This window comes from Lagopus muta, chromosome 5 (genome assembly GCF_023343835.1).
Source record: "Lagopus muta isolate bLagMut1 chromosome 5, bLagMut1 primary, whole genome shotgun sequence".
In the NCBI taxonomy this organism is placed as follows: Eukaryota; Metazoa; Chordata; class Aves; order Galliformes; family Phasianidae; genus Lagopus; species Lagopus muta.
In genome coordinates, this window is record NC_064437.1 from 60,250,236 (window position 1) to 60,277,736 (window position 27,501).

The 27,501-nt window shown below is 41.2% G+C and overlaps 2 protein-coding genes and 1 long non-coding RNA gene across 3 annotated transcripts in view; 1 reads left to right on the plus strand and 2 right to left on the minus strand.

Annotated features, from left to right (window-relative positions):
- The window catches only part of INPP5F (inositol polyphosphate-5-phosphatase F), a 949,391-nt gene that overhangs the window by 378,437 nt on the left and 543,453 nt on the right, over positions 1 to 27,501 (plus strand). The window lies entirely within an intron of this gene.
- Positions 6,049 to 23,402, minus strand: LOC125692920 (uncharacterized). The gene is made up of 3 exons (XR_007376933.1): positions 23,378 to 23,402; positions 22,591 to 22,632; positions 6,049 to 6,158 (listed from the first exon to the last, which is right to left on the minus strand). It is a non-coding gene; the product is annotated as an uncharacterized LOC125692920 (long non-coding RNA).
- The window catches only part of CACUL1 (CDK2 associated cullin domain 1), a 40,239-nt gene continuing 36,918 nt past the window's right edge, over positions 24,181 to 27,501 (minus strand). Inside the window, exon 9 of the mRNA XM_048944078.1 lies at positions 24,181 to 27,144. Coding sequence (XP_048800035.1) covers positions 27,104 to 27,144 — 41 coding nt within the window. The 3' untranslated portion in view covers positions 24,181 to 27,103. The remainder of the gene's footprint in view (positions 27,145 to 27,501) is intronic.

Consider the following 27,501-nt stretch of genomic DNA (forward strand, 5'->3'; position numbering starts at 1 on the left):
CAACTGTGATTCATTCAACACTTGACCATAGATTAGATAAAAAGCATTGTTCCAAGAATACTCTAAAGAACAAAACTGAAAGACAGAAGTAGGTGTCTGAGGGAAGCAACACTACAACAGTTCTATTTATTTTTCTCCCTTTTCAGTTTCATTATAAGTTACAAATCGTTCCATTATCCAGCCTTCAGCAGATGAGCACCTTGGCAGTGAGCAATAAGGTCAAGATTTTTTATGAAATTCAAACAACCATGACAGTATGAATGTATGACTGCAAAAGGAAAACAAAGAAAATTTTCAGGAGGCAATTGACTGTTATATACTATATAATCCTTAAAAAATTGTTGCCTAAGTCACTAAGCCAAGATTCAGCAGATCAAAAGGCCAACCTCCTCAGAGTATTTTATGACTTTATTTTTTAGAGCAACTGCAAGCCATAAGCCAGATTTGCTGTTGTTCTCATGTGTTGCCACTCAAGCATTCATATTGCTAAATCCACTAGACAAGAGTTTTTCAAGGACTTGAAGTAACTGTGGCTTTTGCAAGCTTATTAGTCTGATTATCAAACCGAAATCCTGTCTATCTACTAAGTGCTCATTAAAGCAGTGAATTGGGAATTTTCATGGAAATTTTTGCTATGTGCTGATTCTAAATACTGTATTGAATAGGGTACTGTATAGTGGTTTGGAAACAAACTGTGTGATCAGAGGAGGTCAGGGATTTTCCATCTCCCTTTTCGTCTTCACCACACTCTATAAAATTTCCATAAGACAGCAGCATGCATATTGAGAGAATAATATGCCAGGGAATGGTTTTAAGTTATAATAATTTAACTCCAACTGTTTTCATTATTCTCTGATGTGGATGCAAAACAGTCAATTGTGAACATAATGAAAGACATTCTTCTGCTTCATGTCAATGACTTAAAATGTGTCTTGCAATGGAGTATAGAAACTTTTTTTTTAAAAAAAGTCAAATATTGTGCAATATGGTACTGAATTTCAGTAATTAATTACATGCTTTAAAAGCTCAGCTACATAACTTGTGTTTTTCCATAAAAGATAGCAGTTGTTTCAGCCAGTCTTTATGGCTCTGCTTCAAATTCACTGAAATGGATCACAGTGTCTCCGCTGCCTTCAAGTGATTAGGATCCTAAATACTCAGTGCTGATGGCATTACTACAAAACATATGGGGCTAGAAGATAGGATGCAAGACCAAGGGTGACCCACACCCTCCTGGAGCCACAGATGGCTGCTAAGATGCACAAAAGGACATTATATCCCCTTATTTAGGCAATAGAATTAAGACCTAATTGATAGGACCATGTAGAAGAAGCTACTATATAAGACTATATAAGGTACTATATATAAGCTACTGAAAGGTCTCTGTTATCAACGTGAAATATCATTACATGGAAGCATTTGGAGTCAGCACCTCCAGGAATAAACAATCATTTCAAGATAAAACTGAAATAACTTGATCAAAGAAACATTGCTTTGCTGCTATATGAGGGTTGAACCTTGTCTTCTTCATAATTCCACTCTCCCATCAGCAAAAGCAACTGCGATACCTGGAGTAACCCACAAAGGAAGGTGACCTTTGCATTATAACTACATGTAGAGAAACAGAAAAATCCATGAGAAAAAAAAGGAGGCCCAAGAAAATCCCTGCCTATATTACACTAATCATTTTAAAATGTTAAGTTTTTAAAGAGCATGAGAGAAGTTACTTTTGAGCTGATGAAACCCAAAACAATAGTTCTAATATCTGAAGGTGAATTGTGACCCTGGAGATCAGAGTGCTGGCAGCTACACCAGAACACACACCAGGAGCTGCCTCTTCTACTACATTTCAACCTGATCTGAATGTGTATGTTTGGTGGCCCTGCTAGGCAGGGGGGTTGGAACTACATGATCCTTGAGGTCCCTTCCAACCCGGGTGATTCTGTGATTTCCTTCCACCGTTTTGTCATCATACATGCAAGGCAAGGCTTTCCCTCTCGTTTCACTTGAGATATCCTGCAAAATACCCTGGTTTGGAAGCAACTGCTATATACTTTAAAGAAAACCCAAACCCTTATTTAATTGAGGAACCTTGTGTAAAAGACATGCTAATTCACTTTTAATTGAAGTGCTGACAGTAAATAAGCAACACACATTGCAGTAACGGTTATCTGATTATCTGAGCAATCGAGTCCAAACCACAGGATCCCTGAATTGCAATTAACGTGCACTTCTGGGTGTCTCAGGAACCTATCCACAGCTCATGACACACTACCTTTGAGATGAGTGGTAAGGAATGTACAGAAGGCTCCACGTGTACGTGCATGCAGAGATACGTACATGCCTGTATATAACAGGGACATGGTGGTGATGCGTTGACAATTGAACTTGATGATCTTCGAGATCTTTTCCAATCGTGATGACTCTATCATTCTATTTATGATTCTATGAATGCTTACAGCTAAACAAATCCTGCCTGGGAGATAAACTACACACAGTTCATGTTTCATTCCATTTTCTAACTTCTCATTTCTGTAAGTAAAGTCTCCCCTCCTCCCACCTGTGATAGAGTAAATGTATAGTTAAAAAGCACAGAACATGAGAAGGATTTCCATAGCAAAACAGGAATTTAGAGAAAGGAGAAGTTCCTTTTACCACAGGAACAGCTGAGGAAAAAGCAGCTGCTGACCATGGAAAAAGGAGGACTCCTGGAGACTGAAGAGAAGCCATGTCAATGATGGGTGACCTTTGATGTCTTAGAAGACTGTGAGCTTTTGGCTAAGATTTTTCTGCATGGACATGAGTTTGAGAGCAAAGGATAGCTGGCTGTCAGCTGTGCCTCCTGGACTGATTACATATCAAGGCACCTTAACAAGTAGTCAACTAAAATTTTAAAATTATATACATTATATACAAGAAACACCTGTGGTCTGGGGAATTGAGCTGTCTCACCAGCACGCCCCAAAACTGATACAGCACACTGAGACTGCTACCTATGCCTGCTACCAGAGATGTTAGAATTCTGTTTGTGATCAGGCAGCTGAGTCAATCTGAGTGATCAAGGCTGCTAGGAGAACACCATAAATCTGTAAAATAATCCTCCTTGAGGCAGAGTTTATCAGCTTCAGGTTTGCCTGACCTAAGCGTTGTCTGATAGCTCACTACAGACTATGCAGCCTCAGAATACTAAGACCATAAATAACTCCTACAAAATCAATTTTAATCTACATATTTGAGCCAACGTACTCTCCTCCAAATCATGAAGGGAAGAGATTAGGCATTGCCTATGCCAGGAGTTGGCCTGGCATTGAAGAAGATAACACAAGTCCAATAAATTATGTCTGGTGCATCACCAGCCATGTGGAAGTTCAGTGTCAACTCTATTGATATTCACTGAAGAGAGTAACTCATCTCAAAGCCCAGTGACCTGTGATGCAAATAAAACAAGAAAGAAAGTTTGCCCTTTGGTTTATGTACACATTCATAATTCATGCAGACAGGCATTTCCTTCTGCATATGGGGAATGCATTTCTAAACAGACACATGCAGAAATTTCAACTTGTTATGCTATTTTATAGTTAGGTTATAATAGGTTTCTGAATGGAAATGTGGACGGATCATAAACAAAAACAGCACAAGCATAACCATTACAAAGCAGCATTAGAAACCACACAGGGTGGGTGAAGAACCTTTATACACAAAGCAACTCTTTCCAAAATATCATACCACATTTTAGGGTGTGGTAAAAGTCTTATACAATAAGCCACTTTTCTAATATGAGCTTCAAGACTTTGAGCTTACAGTCGTTGTGCCACAGATTCCCAAATCTTTCACTTACTATGATTTCATGGGAAGACATAATATAGCATTTGCCACCCCCAGGGAGTCCATGTTGGGGTCAAAATTATGCATACATCTAACTCCCTGCTTCAGGACTGAGTTGCATGAAGTGCAATAGAGCTATGAATAAATTTAGAAGGGCAGGTCATGGTAAAATAATAAGATGGAAAAGCAAAGTCTACCATCTTCAAAACACTCCTTTATTTTTTTCATGCTCTATCTTGATAACGCCCCTGGCCAAAGGAAATAGACTAAAAATAAATACCAATCAGTATCTCCATATAATTTCTGCAACAGCAAAGAGGCTACAATCAGTAGGGACTGTGCCACCAAATCTAAGCTATCATTTTCCAATGATTTGATGGTCAGAGGGTGCCTATGCTTCTGAAGGCAATGTTTCTTTGCTAAGAGCTGAAGCTCTGGCTCCTCACCATCACCCACAGTTCAGTAGTGTTTCTGAACATGGTTGCTCTCTTTGCTTCTTTCTTTAGCTGAACATTACTCTTGGTCCTCAGATGCTCTCCTTTTATGGGCATCACCATTTTTTCCCTCTCTTCAGAACAACATCCCAGCACCCCAGCTTTCTGAGTAACTCCAGCACACTCATTAAGAGGAAAGCCTTTGAGCTGGGCTTCTCTCATCACTTGTTCTGCAATTAACTTTACAATAAGTGTTCAGTGTCAGTCTAGAACAAACTCTGAATCTGCTGAAAGCCAACACAGATGACCAAATGAAATGGTTTGAATGCTATTTGATTTGCAACAAATTATTTTGACACAAAGTGTTAATCCTTCAGGTCACTCATTACACCTCTTAAAATGCTTTTAAGTCCCAATTGTGCCTCATATTATGCCATAAGCACGTATCTCCTACTGAAAGCTTTTAGTACAGAGGTGTGGGTACAAGCAGAAATGTGAGGGTGATGCAAAACAAATCAGAAGACAGCTATCGGAGGTACCTGATACTGTTCATATTTTCACACCAAGTCAGTAAATATTGCATTTAACAACTACAGGAAGCCATGTGAAAGGACCACAGAACGAGCATGGTCGAGTTCTGTGTCTAGGGATTCAAAACAGAGGGGTAACGCCTGGAGCATTCAATACTTGGGCAAAAGTTAAACTATTGAAATGCTGCCTGTCAGGAAGCAGAGCCAAATCATCTCAAGCAAAGCAATTGCTGCTTTGAATGAGAAATGATGCTCCAGAGATAAAATACCCCAGATAAGAAGAAAACCTACACACGTAGGCAGAGAAATATAGTCAAGCCTCCTTGCATATCAGGGCTGTATTAACAAGGTTTACTTTAAAGACATCAAAGGATATTGATTTTTCTGACAGAACAATTCTACAGAGACGAGAAGGAGGATTTTCATAAGTTAGGCAAGTAATAGAAAAAAGAAAGCAGTAGAAGTCCTGGATACAATTCTATGCCTCAGTTCCTCCTGTTTTAAAGCATTTGGGGATTTACATTGCTGTTCAAGGTCTCCTGTTCTGTATGTGGTTTTTACATAGGCCATTCTTGTGCAGCCAGTTTCTTTCATTACCAGCTGAAGCTAAGAAGGATCTTTTTGCTACAAGCATGTTTCTCTGGGGATCTTTCTTGCTCAAATATCTTTGTACCTAATGCTCCCATTTCTAGTCATTTAACCTGTGAACTCACAGCCCAATTTATGGTGCTGAAAGCTTTGAGCTGTGAGCTAATACCAGTTCAGCTCAGAAACACACTAATCTTCTTCACTAAATAATGAAAAAATGTTTTCCTAAGGGAATATTTATGTAGGATTTATAGTTTATACCTTTACCCTTCATATTCTATTCTATGATTCAAGAAACGGGGCTCTGTTCTGGAAAGCATTATTTCTGAGTTGTTTAAATCAGCTGTCACAGCAGTAACACACTTGGAGCTCACAGGCACAGCTAGAGACCCCGAAGCAATCATGATAGAAGAGATTATTGTGGCTCCTTTCTATTTCTAAATGAAGACAAACAGATGGACCGGTACGCCTAGGTGCATCTCACAAATGGAACTTCACATCTTCCAGTGTTTATGGGAATGAGATTGAGAATAAACACAGCTAAAATAGCAAGACAGCTAACCCAGCAGCCATGTCTGATTTTTACTGTCTTTTTCATTAAAAGTTCTATTGCCCCCAACAGGAACAAATCAAAGAAAACACGCTTCAACCTCATGGAAAAAAAGTTTTCCCTTATAAAATGGTAAGGAGGTGGGGTAGTAAAGATTGCTCTTCTTTATGTTCCATGCACAGTGATCCATAGCTCATCCTCCGAAATTGAATTTTACAGCAGATTCAATTACTAACAGGAAAAAAAAACAAAATAATTCTGTAAATGTTTTCCCTGTCAGAAAGCATCTTAATTCTTTTTACCAAAAGACCTTTTATCTAGAAATTGTCAAGAATGTTTCCATCATTAAAAAAAAAACAAAACAAAAAAACCCCATAACCTTCCAATTTTACCTAAAAGTTTCCATTAATTTGAAATTTCCTTGAAGAATCTCTTTCTGCCAGAAACTTCCACATTTTATCAGATTTGTGAGTTACCCATTACAGCGACAATCTAATTTCCAACCTACCCCATTAAGCAGAGTATAATGGCTTAAGATGATGCGGTAGATCAGAACAGCTACTAAGTCATCAATCATATGAGCTGGCTGGAGCACAGCCTTCTACAAACAGTGCGGAACGTTGCAGGACTTAGAATTCCCTTATCGTTCATAAAATCTACTTTGCACCTCTATTTTTTATTGCTGAAAAATAGCCATGCTGGCACATAGTGGCTGTTCAATATGTTGATGACTAGTAGCAGATGACATTGCCATTTTTGCCTTCAAAGAGCAGAGAGAATTCATCTGAATAAATACCAAAGAGCTGAATCAGTACAGCAATTGTGTCTCTGTCACGACTTTCCATCATGAAATGTCCCAGAATCCACAGGCTGGGACAGCTCAGCCTCTGTGGTTTGTGTACCCTATGAGCCCCTTTGGCCAAGATGAGAATGTCACCCAGCAGGATGGCAGACAAGCTGGGACGGGGTGCTGGTGGGACTGCACAGCCAGCAGGTTGGCTGCTGTCATCAGAGGTGGTTTCACAGCACGTGTGCATCAGGATGAAGGTTTTCTGCCAGGAGAAAACTGAAGTTCTCTTTCACTGATTTAACAGGAGAAAATCTGGAATTGGAATAAAGCAGTGAACAAACTGATTTCATTGTTCTCGTAGCACTTTACTTGAAAACCTCAGAGCCCTATAATATCACAGCAGCTCCAAGAACATGCCTGGAACTGCCTTAGCTGATCAGCACGAAGTTCCTACGGAGCGCAGACACACACAGGCTGCAACACCTTATGTAAAAGCAAATACTGACTATTCTGAGAACAAAAGGAAGCTAATGGAGATGCTTATTCTCTCTCACTTAGGCAACAAAACAATGATTTGCATCACATGTTGTTATGTACATTTTGTACATGAGCAGCCCCTGTAATTTCATTAATCTTTTGTGCTATAACCAAAGGAGGCCACTGTATTACTTTGCATTGCCATCAGTTCCCTCTCAGGAGTGAATCTCATTCCTTTCAGACATTCGGGCATGCGGTTGGTTTTTTTTCTTGGAACACACAGAAACTGCTGCTTTCTAAATGCCAAAGAACAGACACCTGGCTGGGGACCTGGTAGTGTAAATAAAAACTCATCAGAAACATTCATGGGTTTATTAATTTGTTTCGTTTGTAATTAAAATTGTTCTGTTCCTGGGCAGATTTCAAATTTCAGAGCAAACACCTTCCTAAAAATATCTTAGATCCCATGTTTTGCAGTAAAACTGCTGAATAAAATAATCAAGGGGAAAATCCTTCCGAATCCTTATGGAAAATTAAGTAAGATGGCATTAATAATCACGTGCCACCATGCATGGCTAACAAACAGGCTTAGTGTATAGCCTGGGATTTCTGGGGATGACTGCCATCGCTGGGCATGCAGCTCTGTGCCTGCCTTGGATCGCAGAATCATAGAATTGCTCAGGTTGAAAAAAAGCTTAAAGATGATCAAGTCCAACCACAACCTAACCATACTACCCTAACAACCACTGCTTCACTTAATCATGAAGTACCCTGTGAGAGCTCTGAAATTGTGAACTTCTGTTTTCATGAGTCCTGTTAATCAAAGGAAAGATCACATCATTTCAAAATCGCCTTAATGTAAACAGATCAGGATTTCTTATGTGGCATTTAATTTGCAGCCGCCTATAAATGGCAAAGAGGTGAAAGTCTAATACTGATGAAAGGTACCTAGCTATTTTCTACAGAATGTGCTACGTCACTAATGGACAGAACATCTTAGCGCTGAAAGTTTCTCATTCTCTTATTAGCCAGAATTTTCTATAGTTAGGCTTTCCCCACATCTCACAATATTAACTTTAGAACAGATCCAGCAGGTGTTGTGAAAATAATTCTGAACAGCCCATGCCTTCGTTCAGCCATGCCCTCTGGCTTACAAGTGCCCAATGCTGATTGCATTCCCTCTACAGAAAGGCTCCTCCAGCACAGAGGCCACAAGTCACAGCAACAGAAACCCAATGAGGGGTCTGCCTGAAAACATCCTTGGTGCACAGCAAGGCAGGAATCCATGGACAAGACTCATTGTCACAGAGCAGAGCTCAGTGTCTACCACAGAGTTAAAACATAAAAAGCAGAAGGTCAATAGATCCTCCTCAAAGGGTGGACAAGCAAATAATCCTAAACAAGCCTACCAGGAAACCAGCTTGTCATACATGGCATCCTACTGCCTTTTTTTCTCTTCAATTAAAGCCACAGGTAATTATCTAAGTGAATAACTTAACAATAAATTCCATTCCATCTCTAACAGCTGAGTAATTCAAGAGTATTTTAATAGAGAATTATAAACCAGACTTTTTTTTTTTTTTTTTAAAACTCACTCTGATTTGATCTCATCTTTCATTAAGTCAAGTACTGGAAAACTTCAAGTCATAAAGCTTACTGAAGGATGCTGGCAAATTTGTCAATCAGCTCTGGAAACTATATTTAAAATACATAGGTCCAATGGAAACTGTGTGCCATTAACAAAATATCACTATAAAATGGTTGGAATTGTAAAAATTACCCAGGGTTAGTTGTAACAAATTTTTTAAATTGCACTTCCAATAAATTAACATTAGTCAAATTAAAATAACATTGTTTTCCGAAGAATGACTAAAAGTTGATAAATAATGAATTTTGAAAAATGGTTTGGCTCCAGATAAATAAAACCTAAGACTTCTCAAGCTGTTGCTGAGACAAGCAAAGAGAAGTAGTTTGCTTGGAGTCCATCTACAAAATTGTCTAACTTAAAAAGTCATTTAAAGCTGTTTATTAATGAATCAATTTCTAATCAAGGAAAGCTGTTTGAAAAAGAAAAAAAGTCAGGTTTCTTTTCAAATAAGAAAAGCCTGCACCTGCAAATAAGGAACTAAGAATGGAAACGATTCCGTTTTCCTCTCAGTTGACACAATTCACTAATGCTTTTCTAAATTCACAGCTCACATTCATTTTTGGATCACTTCACTCTGTTATGGACTCTTCACCCAGTTCTAGCTAAAACTGCTTTGAAGGAGTTTCCTCACCAGTTTTCTAACAGCATTGCTTGAACACCATCCAAACTGAATGGAACAGATGAGCTTGGCTGTGTATGTCTACCAAACTCTAGCGTGTTTCTCATTCAATGAGAGTACCCAGGGTTTGGCTGGGCATCATCTGAGACATTCCCTACAGCAGGGGTGAGGAAACCAGAGGCAGAAGAACAAGCCAAAAGCTAAAGGGCTCTGCCCTCGAATGAAGGCTGGTCAAGTGGAGACCTTTGCAGCTGAAAGAAATCAGATGAGTTTCCTGCAAGCCTTAATTGGGCTATAAACTCATTAAGCTGCTCAAAAGATTGCTGCAGAGATGGTCTACAGGGGTGTACTGCTGTCTATCACTGCTTTCTATGATGACAAGAAGCTAGGAAAAGTAAATGCATACATTTAGAATGATTTTGCAAACACATATGGGAAATACATGCTACAACTTCCCTCATGGAATAAAGGTGCACTTAACAAATATCTTCTGGAATCATGTTTTCAGTCTAAAAGGATTAGTAGTGAAATTTGTTATCTGTCAGACAGGATGGGAGCAAAGCTGAGGTCCCTTGGGGAACAAACTTGTCACCCCCAATCACCTCATCAGCCAGCAACAAGACAGATCACAGGCCTCAGTCTGCACACGGCTGCTCAGCCACCCCAGGACCCGTTTGTGCCTGACCCCAGGCCTGGCACTCAGCAATGTCCTCTACTGCCCAACAAAGAGGCTCCCAGCAGCCAGACAAGCCCCGGCTGGCCTTCTGCCACCCTGAAAATTGGTTCTGCATCCACATACCAGCATAAATGTGGTTTTTGTCCCTGTGACAACCCAAGACCAAAGAAGGGCATTTGCAAATGGTAATGATAATACAAAAAGTAAAGCAAATCTTGCACTGAATTTGCCTAAGTTTGGTGTGTTGGGATTTTCAGCTTGTCCTATGAAGCAAGATTCCTTGTAAATTCCAGTTCAGACAAGACCAATGTAATCAATGCCATCCACAGCCATGCAGGATTAGAAACAAAACAGTATCTGGAAAGTCATGTTGCTCATCAGCATTCCCTGCTATCTGGCTGTTTCCAAATCTCAAGCCTTATCCACCTCCCTCCCAGGAGCCAGTCACAGCAAGAACACGGAGCTGGGGGCCATCCATCATCCTCAGGTTGTTCACCTGGCTCCCTGCTTTGAGATGAGGTACAGCAAGGATGGCGTGTGCTGGCTGTGCCTACAGAGCTCGCAGAGGATGCTCATGGTGCAGCACGTCCCCTTGTGCACACCTGTTGTGCAATGGCCCTGCAGGCCTGGGGAGTGCCCATGACCCACACCCGATGGCCCCGAGGAGGAACTGTTCCTCTTGAGCTCCCACAGCTTTGTGCCACTGCCAGGTGCTCCCAGCATGGGCACAGAGACAACACCCACAGAGGAGCATCATGCTGGGGTGTGGAAGATTGTCCATCTGCACAGTACAGGAAAAACACCTTGGTGATTATGCACCATTGCATAACTTAACTCGCATAGCTTCATAGCGTGCATGGGGTCAAAGTGAAGAAAAAGGGTCTCTGCACACAGGGTCCCCCAGGTTGTGTGTGCACAACCAAGCCAGGGCGCACAGCATGTAGACAAAAGCAGTGGGATGGATCTGGGAGAACCAATTCACACATACTCCAAGACAGATCCCATCCAGGTACCCCCATGGACACGTGGCATGGTGCACAGGGAGCCAGATGCTGGCTTTTCAGAAGGAGTAAGAGACAAAAAGGATGTGCAAAACAAGAAAATAAATCTGCACAGCTTTTTCGCCTTGGGGGATTTACAGAAGCGTTTGTCTCTTGCTCATCCCAAAACTCTGAAAGATTTATTCCTGCCAAAGGCTGTGCCTTTTTATTAGTTTGTTTTTCAATAAGGCTAGTTTTCCCAGTGCTGACACAGCCAGGCACGCATTTGCATGAAGTGCATAACTGCCAAGCAAGCCATTTCTGCCAGACTTTGGGAGCCTGGCCACCTCAGAACCAGGGAGCAGCTCAGCACCCAGGGCTTCCACCTAACACCACATTCCCTCATACCCAGCACCTGGATCCAACACCTCAGAGCCCTCCAGTTTCTCTCGGCACCACTTGCCATGGAGAAACACACAACACTGATAGTGAGCCACTCTTCAATTTCTGAAGTGTGACATCCACTTGGCTCAAAGAGATGTTTTCATGATGAGGGCAACCAAGCAGAATATCTGCTCAAACACAGAGCACCAGTTCCTGAGACATGGGGCCCAACCCGGGCCTTTTGCCCATCTGTGTTCCATTGTAGTGTGTGCTGGAGGCCTCCAAGCAAAATGCAAGGCAAACAGCTGATATCCTTCCTTCCTTCCCCTCCTCACCCCAACTGTTCCCTTTTTTTCTTCTCAGTAATTACTCTCCTTCCCCATTAGATCAGGGGTAACCAAACCCACTCCAATAGAACCAAGGGTGCACCAGCTGTAGGCAGAACATGCCATTCCAGCAACAAATACACCTGAGGACTTATTTCCTTGATTAATGGAACACCTATGCTATGCTCTTGTGCAGGAAATGTGTTACTGGGATAGTTACTGCAGTCAAATTGCTGGAAAACAGGAAAACTTTAGGAATGCTAATTTTGATAAATTGTGTCTCTGAACATTGCAGCTTGGCAGAATGGAAATAGCTTTCTTTAATAAGTGGGTTCTTTTATAAACTTAAGAGCACAGAAAAGATACGGTTTGTAGTGCGTGTTGTGCATAGAGCAAATAGAAGCAGATGCACATAGCTGGCAGCCTCCAGTTCAGTGCCTTGTCTGGGAGTCCAGAAGTCTCCCTTTACATAAGGAGGCTTGGCAGTGACCAAAACAAACCCACAGGTTTTCCAAAAGCACATCCTGGGCAGCATCCACTCATGCACGATTTTAAATAGCTTTACCTTGGCTACAACAACAAGCCCAGGGGCATGGACAAAGGTGTGACAGCAGAGACTTGGAGGAAATTAATAAGTACAAAGGAGCTGCACACAGCAGAAAATCTAAATATGAGAGAGACGATGGAAATGATCCATCCCAGACAGCCCAGAAGGTGAATTCCCACCATCAAAAGGCATCCTTAATCTCTTAATGCATTAAGTGGATTCAGCAGTCATTACAACTGCCTAAACATTTAAAGGTTAATTGCAACCAAGATCTTCTAACAAACCGATGTTAGAGAATAAAGATTTCAGGAGATGGAACAACTATGATTAAAAAGTTGATATCACAGACTCATCTCTCCCAGAGATTTGTTCAGTGCCTAATAGGACAGCTGTCCCCTGGGCAACCTGATCTGGTGGGTGGCAACCTGCCCATGGCAGGGATGTTGCAACTGGATGATCATTAAGGCCATTCCCAACCCAAGCCATTCTAACACTGATCTTCAGCTTTACAAGCATGAGTACATCAAGTCCAGTTTTTCCCGCTCTGGCTTTACACAAGTGCAGAGTAGATGTAAGGTTAGAGCTTTGCTAATTTGAAATAGTAAAAGAAGTGTAAGTGAAGGAGAAGAAAAGCAACGTTGGTATCCTGTAAGACATATGACTTCACTCAGCGATACTTCTCTTGGATGAAATCAGATCTCTGCTCTATTTTCAAAAGGAGATCTGAAAGCAGGACTAGCACCATGCCAGGAACATCTCTACTTACAAAGCAAGATCAAGAAACCATCCTAGGAAACCCATCCCCCTGGATCATGTCCCATCCCTGGAGGCATTCAAGGCCAGGCTGGATGTGGCTCTGGGCAGCCTGGTCTGGTGGTTGGCAACCCTGCACATAGCAGGGGGGTTGAAACTAAATGATCATCATGGTCCTTTTCAACCCAGGCCATTCTATGATTCTATGAAGCAAGCTGGACTTTCCTTAGGAATATACCTCAAAACCTCTCCTCTGACATCTGGTGTTTTAGGACTAATGGTATTTGAAAAGGCTTTAAAACCCAGTTGTCGTAACAGCTAAATGCACTGTTCACATTTCATATTGCAGGGGAAGAAGAAAACAAAGAGAGAAGACCTTTTCCATTAATAAACAGCTGAAATCACCTCTTGGAACTGCCTTTTAAGATAGGGATTTCTACTTGCTTTGCACTCCTAGGGTGTGCTCAGGAAGAAGGTTAAGACCGAGGATGTGAAGGTACAAGAGCACCCTTCTAAGATATGCTCTTAACAGAAGCCAGGCAGTTTCCTCCAGGTCTGGTAGGAGTCCAGACCAGCTTTTATTACTTTCTATAGGGAGTTTTGATAGATGTGTTGCCCCCAGGAAGGAAAATACTCATTTAGTCTTGATCTTGTTTCTCATTAGCAAGATTGCTAAGTGAAATATTGGGCCACCCAACTTCAGATTCAGCAGGACCAGGTGCAAAGTATAAGGCTAACAGACAACCAGCAGGAAGAATTCTCAGCCTCTGAAGGTCACAAAGTATATGCAAAGGAAATGCCAATAACTATGTGAGCTGACAAAATTTGCAATGAATCTCTAAATCTAAGCAGCAATGCAAATTGGCTCCGTCATTCAGCATTCAATTCATCGTTCACCCAACACAGCAAAGAAATCATTCTTCTAATTAAGACAGAAAGTAAAGAATCAGTGATTAACATCAAGTCTATGAATGCTCTATTATCTGATGTTAACAACCCTCCACAACCAAGGATTGGTTCCAGGCACCTCAGGCCCTCAACAGCACCTCTGCAGAGGCATAGACAGCCCTCTAAGAGATATATCAAGACCAAAATCAGGAAACTTTCATCTGTATCACAAAAGCAATGTAAAAAAAAATATATGACTGCAGTTAAGCCTGTAAAATAAGCCTAATTCTTAACTTTTGGAAAGTGATTAGGGCAGCATTTTGGAGCAATGGATTGGTGGGAGCCCCACGTGAGCTCAATTTTGGAGGTGCAGATGATCCCACTGAGAAAACAGCACAAGTTAAGGATATCCAGCTTAACATACACCAATGTTAAAATCAACTTAACATACAGCTTAACATACATCAATGTTAAAATCAGGCCAGGCTGAAATGAAAGAGGGCCGTTTTTATGCTGCTGCTTGAAGTACAAGACACATGGTGTTGTACATTCGCTCAGCATCACAGGGAATAACACTCATCCTCAGCCTTACTTATCCTCCATGGAAAAGGTCACAGATACACACAAGGGTTGTTGCAAGGAGAAAGCCAGCAGAGCTCATGGAGCCCCCAGCTCCTGCCAAGAAGTGCTTGTCTCCATCACTGTGAACAGCACAATTCTTCTGGTGAGAAAAGGCAGGCCTAAAACTTTCCACAAGATCATTTCAGAAGAGTTCATACAGACTTCTCAACAGAAACAGGAGAAGACCACCAGCCTGAGACAAAAATGAGACGCTCTCCTCAGTGTTCTGGAAGGTGCCCAGCTCAACAACATGCACACTAAACAGGCAGTGGAAAGGTCATTTTGAAATTAAATTCTAAGAAGAGACACTACAGCTAACATTTTCCAGGCTCAGGAGCACAGAATTATTTATTCAGAACGAAGCGGGTCTGGCTAATGTAGAGTTCACATGTAATTGGCTCTGATGAACTATAAAGTTACAAACTCATTTCACTAGTGCATGAACGTGCAGAAGGCAATCTACCATTGAGCATTTTATAGGAAATCCAGTGACATGCAGCCTTCTGCCATGTGGATCACAGCCCATTTAACAGTGACATTGATGCTGGGCTGCTCTGAGGAAGGAAAGGCAGTTCTTTACATAGCAGCCAACATCATTAGGGTCAATTACCCCATTAGCACTGAAACAAACCACAGATTCCTTACGCGCGAACAGAGAGCTTCAATCTTCTCCAAGTATCGCTTTCAACTAGCGATCACAAAATGGGTATACGAAGATATTCAGCTACTTACAAAGAGCACTAAGCACCTAGCAGAATTGGGTCCTTAATTAGGGTTTAATAAGATGGTAATTGTAATGGTAGTGGTCTCATTAGCCTGATGCCTCATAACTGTGAACACAGTTCAAGTAGAGAAAGCCAGTCAACCTTGCAAGCCCTTCCAAACAATGAGACTAGAGTTGATTAAAGCAAGCACTGCTTTTGTGGCAACTACTAATTAAAAGCTATTTCACAGCCAATGGGAAACTAATAGCAATTTGTGTCACTCTTTTTAAGTACATCTTTAGTAAGAAGCATGGGACCAGGAAGTTTGCTAATACTAAATAAATGCCAAAAATAGAAAGGAAGAATTTGTAGTCAGCACCACAGAAATCAAGAACATTGGACTGGAACGATGTTTGCACCAAAGACAGTCCATGGAAATTACTAATGACTGTTCATTGTAAAGTCTCTAAAGCAGACCAATACATTTCTGAATAATGAAAAACTTAATGGCCTTCTTTACCTGCTATATCTATTTAAGCTGCCACTTCAGGCACAAATTTGGGCACTGCTCTATTCCATAGGAACTGAAGTCATGCTGGATTTTCAGTGTAGCATTCTACTTATCTTGATCAAACAAAAACACCTGTCCAGTGATTCTCATCTCCAGTTGTACAAGGTCATAGCTGCAGGTCCAAGACAAAGCTGTGCATTTATTAGGAACAGCATTTATGGCAATGCGTGTCATGAATCTTTTTCTTGTGATTTCGGCAGTTCAGAGGAAAAGCCAGAGCGCCCCATGAACAAAATGGGAGTACAGATACCACTTCATGCTGGGCAATCCTCCAGCTGCCAATCAACTAATTATTTCTGATCACAGACCAAGATGGCGCATCCTCTAGACTGTTGCTCACCTGCTTTCAATTGAGAACAAGGCTTACTGAGACTAGGATCTTGCAGCAAGCCATTTTACATTCACCATCAGAAAGCAATGGGAGAGATGGTAGAATGAACTCAAAAGAAATGGTTCATTAAAAGTAAATATTGATTCATTTTGCTAAAGCCATTTCACTTAAAAAACAACAAAACTTCTGGTCTTGATCTCTTGATATCCAACTAGAAAATTTAGAAAATAACCTTTTTTTTGTTGTTGTTGTTGGCCTGTTTCTTTGTTGGTTTAGGTCTTTGAAACTGCTTACCCCAGGACCAAACATATAAAGCATCAATATCATCACTCTGTGTATCAGTCGTGTGCTTACAGGGTCAGTGGTGAATAAGAAGCACCTTTCATGGCTGTTAATGCACATAGAGCTCCTTCAGGGTGGCCCAGGAGCATTACAGGAGAATAAACACATATCACAAGGTGAATTAAAATAAAACAAGAACACAGAGCCACAACATTTGGAAGTCCAGCTGCCTGCTATTGGTTTTACACTACTGGCTACTGAAATCCAATGGGGAATCTTTGCTAAAGGCTCAATCAGCCTTCAGAAAACTCATTTAATACCAAGGCACAACAGCAAACACAGGCCAAGGGTACAATAGAGAGATTTCTACCAGCCGTGCTATGCAACTGCTCTTTTGAAGGAAATAGATGATTATCTCAGTACCAAAAATGCCATTTCTAGCGATCAAGTGGCCCCAGACCCATGCTGCAGGATGCAATCCACACCAAAACCCTGCTGTACATAAGAGAACTTCCAGGACAAGCCAGACAATGGGCATACAGCAAGGCAGAGGACATCAAAGGCAGATGGAAGACTTCAAGCTTGTAAAATACTTAATGAGGCAAGAAGAGATTTATCATCCGTGCAGCATCACTTGAGGGCAATCAGAGCTGGCAGGACTGAAGTTTTACCCTGGTCTGTGAAATATTCAAAATGGAGATGAGGAAAAGCAGTAACTGCCTCTTTATAGATGAGAAATGGAGGAATAGTATGACTGAAAAAAATGTACTTATAAAGTTAAGTACCTCAATACTCCAAAAAGCATCTAGATTACTAGACAAAAGAGGGCTAACATTACCCAATACCAGGCACATCTCCATCACAAGGATGCTCTTTCCTGAAGTTGAAGCAGGGACCGAAGGGACTGGCTCTGGCTGAGGTGCATCAAGAAGTACAATACAAATTCCCCAGATCACCACCATCCTCCTTCTCATCATGCTATCATTTAACAATTCAAAAAATTGCATTCAAATTTCCACAGTCAGTGCAGATTCCAAATTATGGGGCATGGGGTACTGTGATACACCCAGGCTCTCTCAATAGAGAAAGAGATGGACAGTGCAGCAGGTACCTACGTAATCATTGCCAAAAAAAAACCAAACAAACAGGGTATTTAGCTTATTCTAGAAGGATGTGTGGAATGGCTGTGCAAGAGGCTGTCATACCAGCAATCAGAGTGAGGAAAAGCTGTAAGCTTTTTTAAACTTATAACTTCATCATAAATTACCTCTAAAAATTGCTTATAAATTGCATTACTCTAGCATTCACATCAGTTTTGATGCTCATGAACAATTGTGCTTTATGGAGCTTAACAAAATACACAAAGAAAAATTTAATTTTAGCAAAGGAAACAATTTTGTGACTGGAATGTAAAGTCTCTCTTAGTTTCTCCCATCTTGCATCTGCTTTCAGAGCCCAAATCACCTCCACCACCCTTACGTGCTGAAGGAAGCGATCTGCCCTGAAACCTCTGAGGGCCACAACTCCAGCAAACTCTATTATCTTGCCTAACTTACTGTCCAACCCAGTTTCAGCATGGTGGAACCCTTCACTCGAGTCACAGTTTCACACAACTCGGTTGGTGTATCATTCAAGGAACAGACAAATGCCATTTCCATCTTTGCACAACAGCAGGTGCAGTCACACACTTGAGCACTTACTGAACACACACTTTATGTCAAACTCCCAGCCTTTGGGATTTCATGGGGCAGTTCCACCCTGGGATAGCACAGGCAGCGCTCCCATCACTCTTCATAACAGATTTCTATCTGTTTTGGAACATCAAGCTACCAGCATTTTAATCCTTTCTGCAACATGACAATTTAGGGGAATTAAAATGCCACTCTGCTAAATGACTGCCAGTACATCATCCATGTAGAAGAGAGCAATTAAACCTGCTTTTGCAACTGCAGGGAGATTACTAAGCCCAAGGGAATTCAGGTCATAATCTTTCTCCTCATAAAGGGACAGAGCCCTACAATTGCACTGTTGTCCTTCCCTGAGCACCCACTCCAGCAAACCCAGGAGTGGAGCAGGAGGAACTCATGCAATGGCTTGGGCTGGGAGGGGTCTCAAGGCCTGTCCAGTTCCAATCCCCTGCTGCAGGCAAGGTTGCCACCCACAAAATCAGACAGCATAGGGCCCCATCCAACTCAGCCTTAAGCACTTTCTGAAGGTCCTCAGCAGCTGCAACTCAGAAGATGCTGCTGAGCTGAAATACAGTCTTGGCATTTGACATTACATGGAAAACTATCAGCTTTGGACAGAATCCAGGCAATGCTTTGGAGAAGAAAAGGATGCTGAAATTAAGCCTATGAAGGCACACACCTTGTGCACTCCCTCCTCTCTGTTCATGGGCTGTCATGTTCCACATGACCTGGCAGCTGTATTTTCACCTCTCTGAAATTCTGAAAATTCTTAGAGATCAGTATTCATGAGCCTCAATTTGACTGATACATAACTAAAGCTACACTGGCTTAATTAAAAACAGACAGATCTGACCTCTTTCCTGTGCACAGATAGCTTGTGGATAAAAGAGAAGTAACTCAATAATCGCTAAAGCATTTGTACTGAACACAAAAGGAATTCATCAGATTGAGCTAAGCTTGAGGATGCAGCCCAAACCAAAGTTAAATTAGCTCCAGTGAGAATGAGCTTCACATGCATTATCTTCCAGAATGCTTTCCAAAATCAATAACGCTCTTGAAATGGTTTAAATACAATCAGAGATTTGCTGCTAAACCAACGTAACAGCAGAGGTTTGTTCTGCATTGGGAACTGCTGAACTGAAACAGGCACCATTTGGTGGTACAACTAATAATGTCCTCCAGTGCCCAGTACACACCTACCTGCTTAGTTAAGTAAATTCAAGGGCAAAGGACAATCTTCTGTCTCCCTGCTTATAAGGCAGAGGAGCCCCTAACCCCAAAGGTTAGCCAGGGGCTACATGCACACTGCTGTTACACCATTAATTAAAGGCTCAGAATCAGGGCTGTGGGTCCCACTGCTCACCCTGCCCTCCCACACTGCACTGGAGAGCTCAGAGCAGTTGTGCCCATCTCTCTCTGACATTTCAGAAGCAGAAAGCCATGACTGATTTCTTACAGCAGAGCCTAGAGATGACACACTCCAGGAAGACACAGCAGTCCTGGCAAATAAATTCACCTCAAAGGCAACTCCTGAAACTTTAACACCAACTGTGGTTTAATTTAACATGTGAAAGTGCAAGTGTGGTGACAGACAATTTAAATGACAAGGAATTAAAGCACCCTGTAGATGAAGGAGAACATTCTGCAACAATAACTGCAAAACCAAACTTTAGCCACAGCAGCTAAGCTGCTGCTGAACTGCCCTGCTTACAGAATGACTTCAGCTGGAAGGGACCTTAAAGATAATCAAGTTGCTCAGTTTGGATCTTCAGATGCAAACAGGTGCTTAGAAGATGAGTTGCTGGGCTGGTAAGATGACTTGGCAAATTACAAGCTTGCTTGCTATCCTATAATGGATAATCATGAAGTCCAGATGATCAGTTAGTCTGATCTCAGAGAATCTGCAGTAGTTGGTGCAATTTCCAGTGTAGCAACTCTTCGCTAAATAAAATGAAGTATTCTCATGCTAGACGTCTCTCCTATTTACTTCCACTGAAGGAAATCAACTTGGTAACTCCCAATTCACCAGCAGGATCAGTTCACGGTATCACAAATTCCCATTTGAATTAGTAATCTCCAAGCTCAGACGTGAGTCTGTCCAGCAACAGTGCTAAAACAGTGAGCACGAATGATGGAGGCTTGATTCTATAGTTTACAGAATGGCCACGGATTCATGTGGCAATAAACATAGCTGGGTTACATTAGGGCAAATCATTCAGCAAGCATGCAGCAAGAGCCTTTGATAGCAATAATGGGGAAGCTTGTATTAATAAACTGCCATTTGAAAGCCATGCAGTAGGCACAGGCAGCTCTTGCAAGACAGAGGTGACCAGCAGAAGACCATGTGCCAACTGCTGTGCTCACCAAAAGCTGAAAAAGAGAAACAGCAAAACTAGCACCCAGGGAAGTAAAGAAGATTGGCTACAAAGAGCTATAGGATAACATTACACTAAGCAACAGGGTAAGCAATTCAGATCACTCATTTTTACATCAAATGTCAAAATGACACATCAGAAAAACCCAATCCTAGTTTTCTTTTCACAAGGAGGAGCTCTGAGTTGCAGTTAGCCAGAAATGAGATCTTGGGACTATGACAGCTCTAAGAAGCATTAGCACCATATTAGCACCAGTTATTAAGGAAAGACAAATTTTACGGTGGGAATTATTAGGAAAGACTTTCATATAAAACCATGAATCAGATAAAGGATTTATATCAACAAGAGCATGTATACTTTTTCCAAGTTGCAACACCTGCATGGGGAATACTCAGAACAGAAGCACGGCTCAAGGATCTCCCCTGCTTATCTGTACTTAAATATGACATCCTCTGAAGCAGAAAACTGGAGCCATAACTAGAAGGCATACAATCACTCGAACATGCTTGCAGACGTTGTAACCCAGGGAACAAATACAATGATTAGTTTATTTATATTATAATCAAATAATCACTAGGTATGATGCATCTCTGTACTTCAAGAAAATGGTTCCATAGCTTGAATGAAATTCTGCCTAACATTCATTGTAACAGATCAAACCATCGTCAGCAGGAAAGCAGAGCACAAGCTATGACAACTACAGCTATTACCAAGACACAGCAGGAAAAGCCCTTGGTACGATTATATACCACACAATCTTTACACAGTAAAATTTAAAGGGAACTTCAAGGGAACTGCAGGTGTGTAGCAGTCAAAGTTGTGTAGTTTGAAAAATATGTGCTACAAAAAGCAACAGGGAGCAGTAGGTGTTTCCTCAAGACTGAACACAGAATCCACTCATGAAAAAGGAACCAACTGGGTCTGTTTCCTTGCGTGGTCAGACAGGTCCTGCCTGGCAAGATTTGCTTCAAGCTCCTTTAATGACAGCGGTTCTGGTACCAGCATGCTATGGCTAGCAATGCACAGATTCAACAGCTGAAATCATGAAGGATATGTATTCAGTGCTATGTGGGAACTGCTGAAATTTTTGTTTGTTTCACTTTGTCCGTAGAGGAAATTCACATCAGGCATCTACAACAGGCAATTTTAATGTTTCACACCTTGACCCATTTCAAGGGTGATGCTCAGCCTTATCTGCCACAGTTACTGCAAAGATAAGATGTGAATTTGTAGTACATCAGCTGTTCTGTGGTAATTGCCTCTGCAGACTCTTTCTGGGTGTATGCTCGGAGTAATTTAGTTTCAGTCACTAGGTGCTTCTGTGGGACAGTAATTTCAACCTAAGCAGATGCACCACAGCACCTCAGCGAGAGAGAGAGGGAGAGAGAGCCAAAAGGGGCTTCAGAATGCTCATTGCCCATGAAATTTTGGAATCCCCTTAAACCAGTCACTCAGGTTAGGTCAAAATACTCAAATTTAATCCTTCCACCCCAACCCCCCCCAGTGAAGTACTTTGTTAGGGAGCTTTCAACTGAGGCCAGATCATCAAGGTGGTCTGCCTTGTACTGCTGGACCATCATTCTCCTGCACCCCCTGACAGAAGCTGAGATTCCCCTCTGTAGCAACCAGACAGATCAACACAATGGGAAAGTCATTGCTACAGAGGTGTGATGACAGGACTAGCACACCAGAAAGGTGCTATAAGGGAAGGGAAGAAGACTGTTCACCCATATCAGAAGATTCTAGGTTCACATGAGAAAGCTTCACCAAGGAAGGATCTCCAGAAAGAGAACCTTCCCCAGTGGTGGTCAGTCCTTAAATGGGGACTAAGAGAGGTGCAGCCAGGCTCCAGCTCTTCTGGTCACACAGCTGAATTGCCCTCACCTGTGCTCCCAGGTCCTTTCCCCAGGTGCTCAATCAGTGGTTCAGGCTCAGACTCAACAGTTACCACCCACCCTCAGACATGGCTCAGCACCCAAGCCAAAGGCACAGTATTTACATACCAATAAAGATTAGATTCTCTGAACAACTTCTGTTAACAGGCACTGGAGCATAAAAATACTTTGTTGGGACCATATCACACCAACTGATGACATAAAAAGTAATGTCCTATTGGACAAAACTTCCTCTGCTACAGTTACTGGGAAGTTTACTCCAGTACACATCTTCCCTGGTTGTCACTTTATCTGAAGCTTGTAAGCCAAAAATAAATTAAAAAACAAAAATCATTTACCTAAACCCAGAATTCAAGTGCTGCAGTGCTACAAGCACAGTACCCTCAGTGCAACTATCTTGTACCATTACCTTGGAGACCAACAGGCAAATACCCATAGCTTTGCCATGAAAAAAATAACTTTTTCTACCAGAGAACACCTCAAGATAAAGCTTCTGAAGGCAAGATCCCTAATTACCTACTAATTCTCCTCTTAGCTAGAAATGAAATTTTAAACATAACCTTCATTTCCTTTCACAAAAGTCATAATAGCTATAGATTGAGAATCTACCTTCAAATCCCATGTCTGAGAGCAGGATCCAAGTACTATTTCAGCTCTGCGACCATTACCCTGAGAGCCTCCTCCAGTGCCCAGCCGCCTTCTGGTGAGGCTCATTTTACTGTACCCAACTAATATCACTAAGTATTCCCACATTACCACCCTGTAATGCCATAACTTGATGGAAAGCACAATAATGATAGCAGGGTAGCAAAGTACTAGGCTGCAGCAAGTAAGGACAAGCCCAAACACAGCAGCTGTAGACAAAGAAACATAGGGAAAAAAAATATTTGCTTACCCTTAGAAGGCCTCAAGTATGCAGGCATCTCCAGCAAGATCTCCTCACCTCCCCTGCCAACCCTTAAATGAGGCTGGAAAGGGGTGGATCCTGGCTCCATCCGTTCCGGTCACTCAGCTGCACTGCATGCACCTGAGCCCCCCTGGGTTGGCCCTGCCTTTCCACCAGGTGTTCAATCACTGCTTCAAGTCACTACTTAGCATTTTTGCTACACACACCATCCCAGCAGAACAGATAAGGAAGTTTAGAACCCAAGCAGAGACCACTCCTCACGAGCAGTACTTCTTGGTTGCAGTCAGAAACTGTACCAGTCCTAAACGTACTCAAACCAACATATTGTGAGCTCTACTGCATTACACCTGGTGCATTTCAAGATGTCAAAACACCTTTGGTTTTCTCTCAGCAGGAGCTGGGTGTTATGACAAGATTAGAGATTTAAGTAGGTGGGTGTTTCTTATACTATTCCATAGTTCTATAAAACAGTCCTTTCCCCAGGGCTGCCACAGTACACATGAAAGATATTTGTCTGTCACTCAGAGCATGATCTTTGTGTTACTGGTTATTCTGTTTTTAAACCTGAGGTCAAAAGACTATTGCTTGAAACCATTCATTTTACAAATACTTCCTCAATAACTGCTGAAAGACATCAAGGAAATACAACTATAGAAGAGACTAGCGCTTATCTATGTGGATTCCCTTTTATGATTTGCATCAAAGTCCATCTTAAATATATATTGGCAATCCCCTACCATCACAATCATCATGAACTTTGATATTTCAACTTTCAAAATCAAGAACTGAAATTCATCTAAAAATATTTTAATGTAGCAAGTTTGGCTATAGAACCAGTGCAACATAGAGAGGACACCCATTGCATAACCAACTTTACTGCTTAATCTTAACAGAGTAAGCTACAGATGCAACGGATTTACCACAAGTTATTTGGTTAAATTAAATACTGCAGTTAGGATCATGCTGTTCATAGTTGCTGTGGCTTTACAGTACCAATGCTCAAGGTGGCTGAGTTAGTTTTACTGTAAAATGCAAGTTTACAGAGAAACAAATAATTTAGTATAGTATGCTGTACTCCGTTTCATGCTCAGTCACAATGATAAAGCCTTAGACAAACACGATTTCAGCATTATGTTAATAATGCCAAAACACACAATTTTTAATGCCAAATTTACAACGTAATACAGTGATTAACAAACAGATTTCTCCTGTATGTTGGCCGAGTGAGAATGCTGCACAGGACTGAGAAGCATCCAAGCACTGCTTGTAGTGCGTATGAAGTGAACCACGCCGACAGGAATGCTTTCTGTTCTGAAGGAACTGCCGTGCTACAAGTTTGTGCCCCAAGCATAATGTGACATAAAATGTTAAAACTCTTGCCTCAAATGAAGCAAAAGCACTATGTTATTTACAAACCTAAACCAGTAAAAACATTTGAAGAACAGAAAAAGTTGTAATCAGATGACAAAGATGATAGAGCTCGCTTACTGTACGTACTATGTGAATGAGAATGAAGTTGTAAACAGACTTTAACCAGGTTAGGTTAACACATCTACTCTGAATTAGAGTGCTGTCATTTCAGCAGAGTGATTTTTAAAGCTAAGGACACTACCAGAGGTTTTATTTTTGTTTAAAGCCAAAACTAATACAAATCAGGAAGCTGACGAATCTTTTTTTATTCCCTCCTAGCACTCATTAATTTCTCCACCACATACCAGCAACAAATATACCTGATTCTGTTTAATGTTGCTTCAACTTAAGTGGCCAGTAGAAAGTTGAAACAAATGCTACAAGCATTTGAAAATCCCTCTTCAGCTTGATTTGCTTTTCCACTGTTAGCTACAGGGTCTGACTGCTGGCATTGCTCTCTCTGGAAAACAAAACACTAATGCACTCAATTTTTAATTTTAAAACTTCCTCATAATTAAATTTTCTTTGCATGCATGCAAAGCCATAGATAGGTGTAATCAGACTGTCAATCATGGTGTCAATCACAGTGTCCTTTTCCTTCTCCACTTTCTTCCCCCCTCCAAACTAAAGGTATTGCCAAAATGGTTGATGTGAAACTGATAACATTAAACTCACATGAAGTCCGGCTACAAAGCATAAAGAAAAACAAAGTTTATCCCTGCCGCACATATTATTATTAAATCTTTCTCTTGCGTTTCAGAATGAATACATGCAAGCATACAGGGGTTTCTGTCTTGTTTTTTTTAAAAACAGGAATAAGAGTTGTGCAAGACATAACTAAAAACTGTTTCATTTCAGAAAGATTTTATATTACCAACTCATTTACCTTTATAACTAAAAGTGATAAAAATAAATCCATAGTAATTAAAAAAAAACTTAGTCAAACTGCTCTTTCAAGTATGTTTTTCCCCTCAAAGGAATTACATCAGCCATGTATGGATAAAATCTCACGTCACAATCATTAGGATTCAGACCATAGGTCCTGACCTCCTAGAACTGGGCTCAGCTGGACATCCTGCTGAGCCCACACAGGACTGGAAGCAGGTACACATGCATGCGTTACACCACTTCTGAACTCCCTGATTCTGACTACATCCACCATCACACCCCCATCACATCCCTGCACCAGGAGAAATGGCACAGGAGACACACAGTGATCTTGGAAAGGTGGTATTCACTGACTGACCAGGTGCAAATCTGGTTTGTGCTGACGGAGATGTAGTTTACAGACCTACTACAGTGGAGAATTTCTCCATGATCCACTCTAAAAAATTTAGCCGTGGCAACTAATGTTTCCACATGACACGGCCTAAAATACATCATGGTATTTCCTTCAGTCTGGAATTCACATCTCAAACAACTGCAATTACAGAGGCCAATGAAGAGTTAGAGAGGGGTTCTACAAGAGTTGGTCCCAGCACTGAACACTAATACATATAAAAAATGAAAAGGGACAAACTTCTGAGTCATGATTAGTGATGGTAATACGTTCAACTTTTCTTCCTTCCTCTTTAAATTCACCTCCTACTGATGCAAGAGAAAAGTGCAACTTTGCAGCATGTTTGTTCACATCAAGTTTTTCCTCGAGAACACATTTTGCAGCAACAAAATATGGTCTATAAAGTTGCAAAGTGCACAAGCTGAAGGCACAGAGTACAAACATATAGGAAAGCAGAGTTCAAAATAAGAAAAAAACCTGGAATTTAAGACTCCCTGACAGAAGATACATTTATATGGGACCAACTCTTAAAAGGTGACGATTTTTACACTAACAAACAAATACTGCAAAATAATGAAAATTTATTCCTATTATTTAATCAAAAGCTCCAGAAAATACCTTGAAGTTTAAAAACTAATTCACTGACATGTTAACTAGTTTTAAGAACGTCTTTAATATTAAGAAAAGAGTGCAAAAAAGGTTCTTCCATTCTAATGTTTTTGGAAGCTGCTGATTTTGGCTGCCCATTCCCACTTCGAAAGGATTATTTTTCAAGGTGCGTTCCTCACAATAATCGTAGAGCATGAACTTGTTGAGAGACTAGACCAAGGAGATACGTCTTTCAAAGTCATCCCAATTGTAGCAGCAACTGACATTATATGAAGAAGAGAGTCCAAAGTTCTTCTTCGAGGCATAGTTCATGTCAGAGCTCAAGTATCATCAGTTGCCAAAGAAGGCTCCGGATATCACTTGTGCTCCTCCAGTGTCTGTTGTGGCTAGGAATAGAAGCTGATCCAGTATATTCACTATCTGTATCCCCTGGAGCTTGCACAAGCTGATGAGCCATCTGAAATCATAAAAATAAAGTTCAAGATATTCTCACATTAAGGTTCCATGTTAGGTTCTTTGCCCGCCTTCCCTAACCACCCTAAAAACAGCACTGCCTGCAGAACATTAACAGCGTAACCTGAAGATGATACACTAGATAAACACTCATGTATTTCAGTTTGTAATAAGCATTCATAATCATAGAATCATAATAGAACTGTGTAACATTTTACAGTCGGAAAGGAAGCCAAACATGCTCTGCTGAAAGGACAGGAAGAATCTTAGTGGAGAGAATGCAATAAAACAGGCTGAAATTAACAGCAGCACCAGAAATAATACTATTACCAAATTCCAGGGCTGTTTAATGATAAGCAAT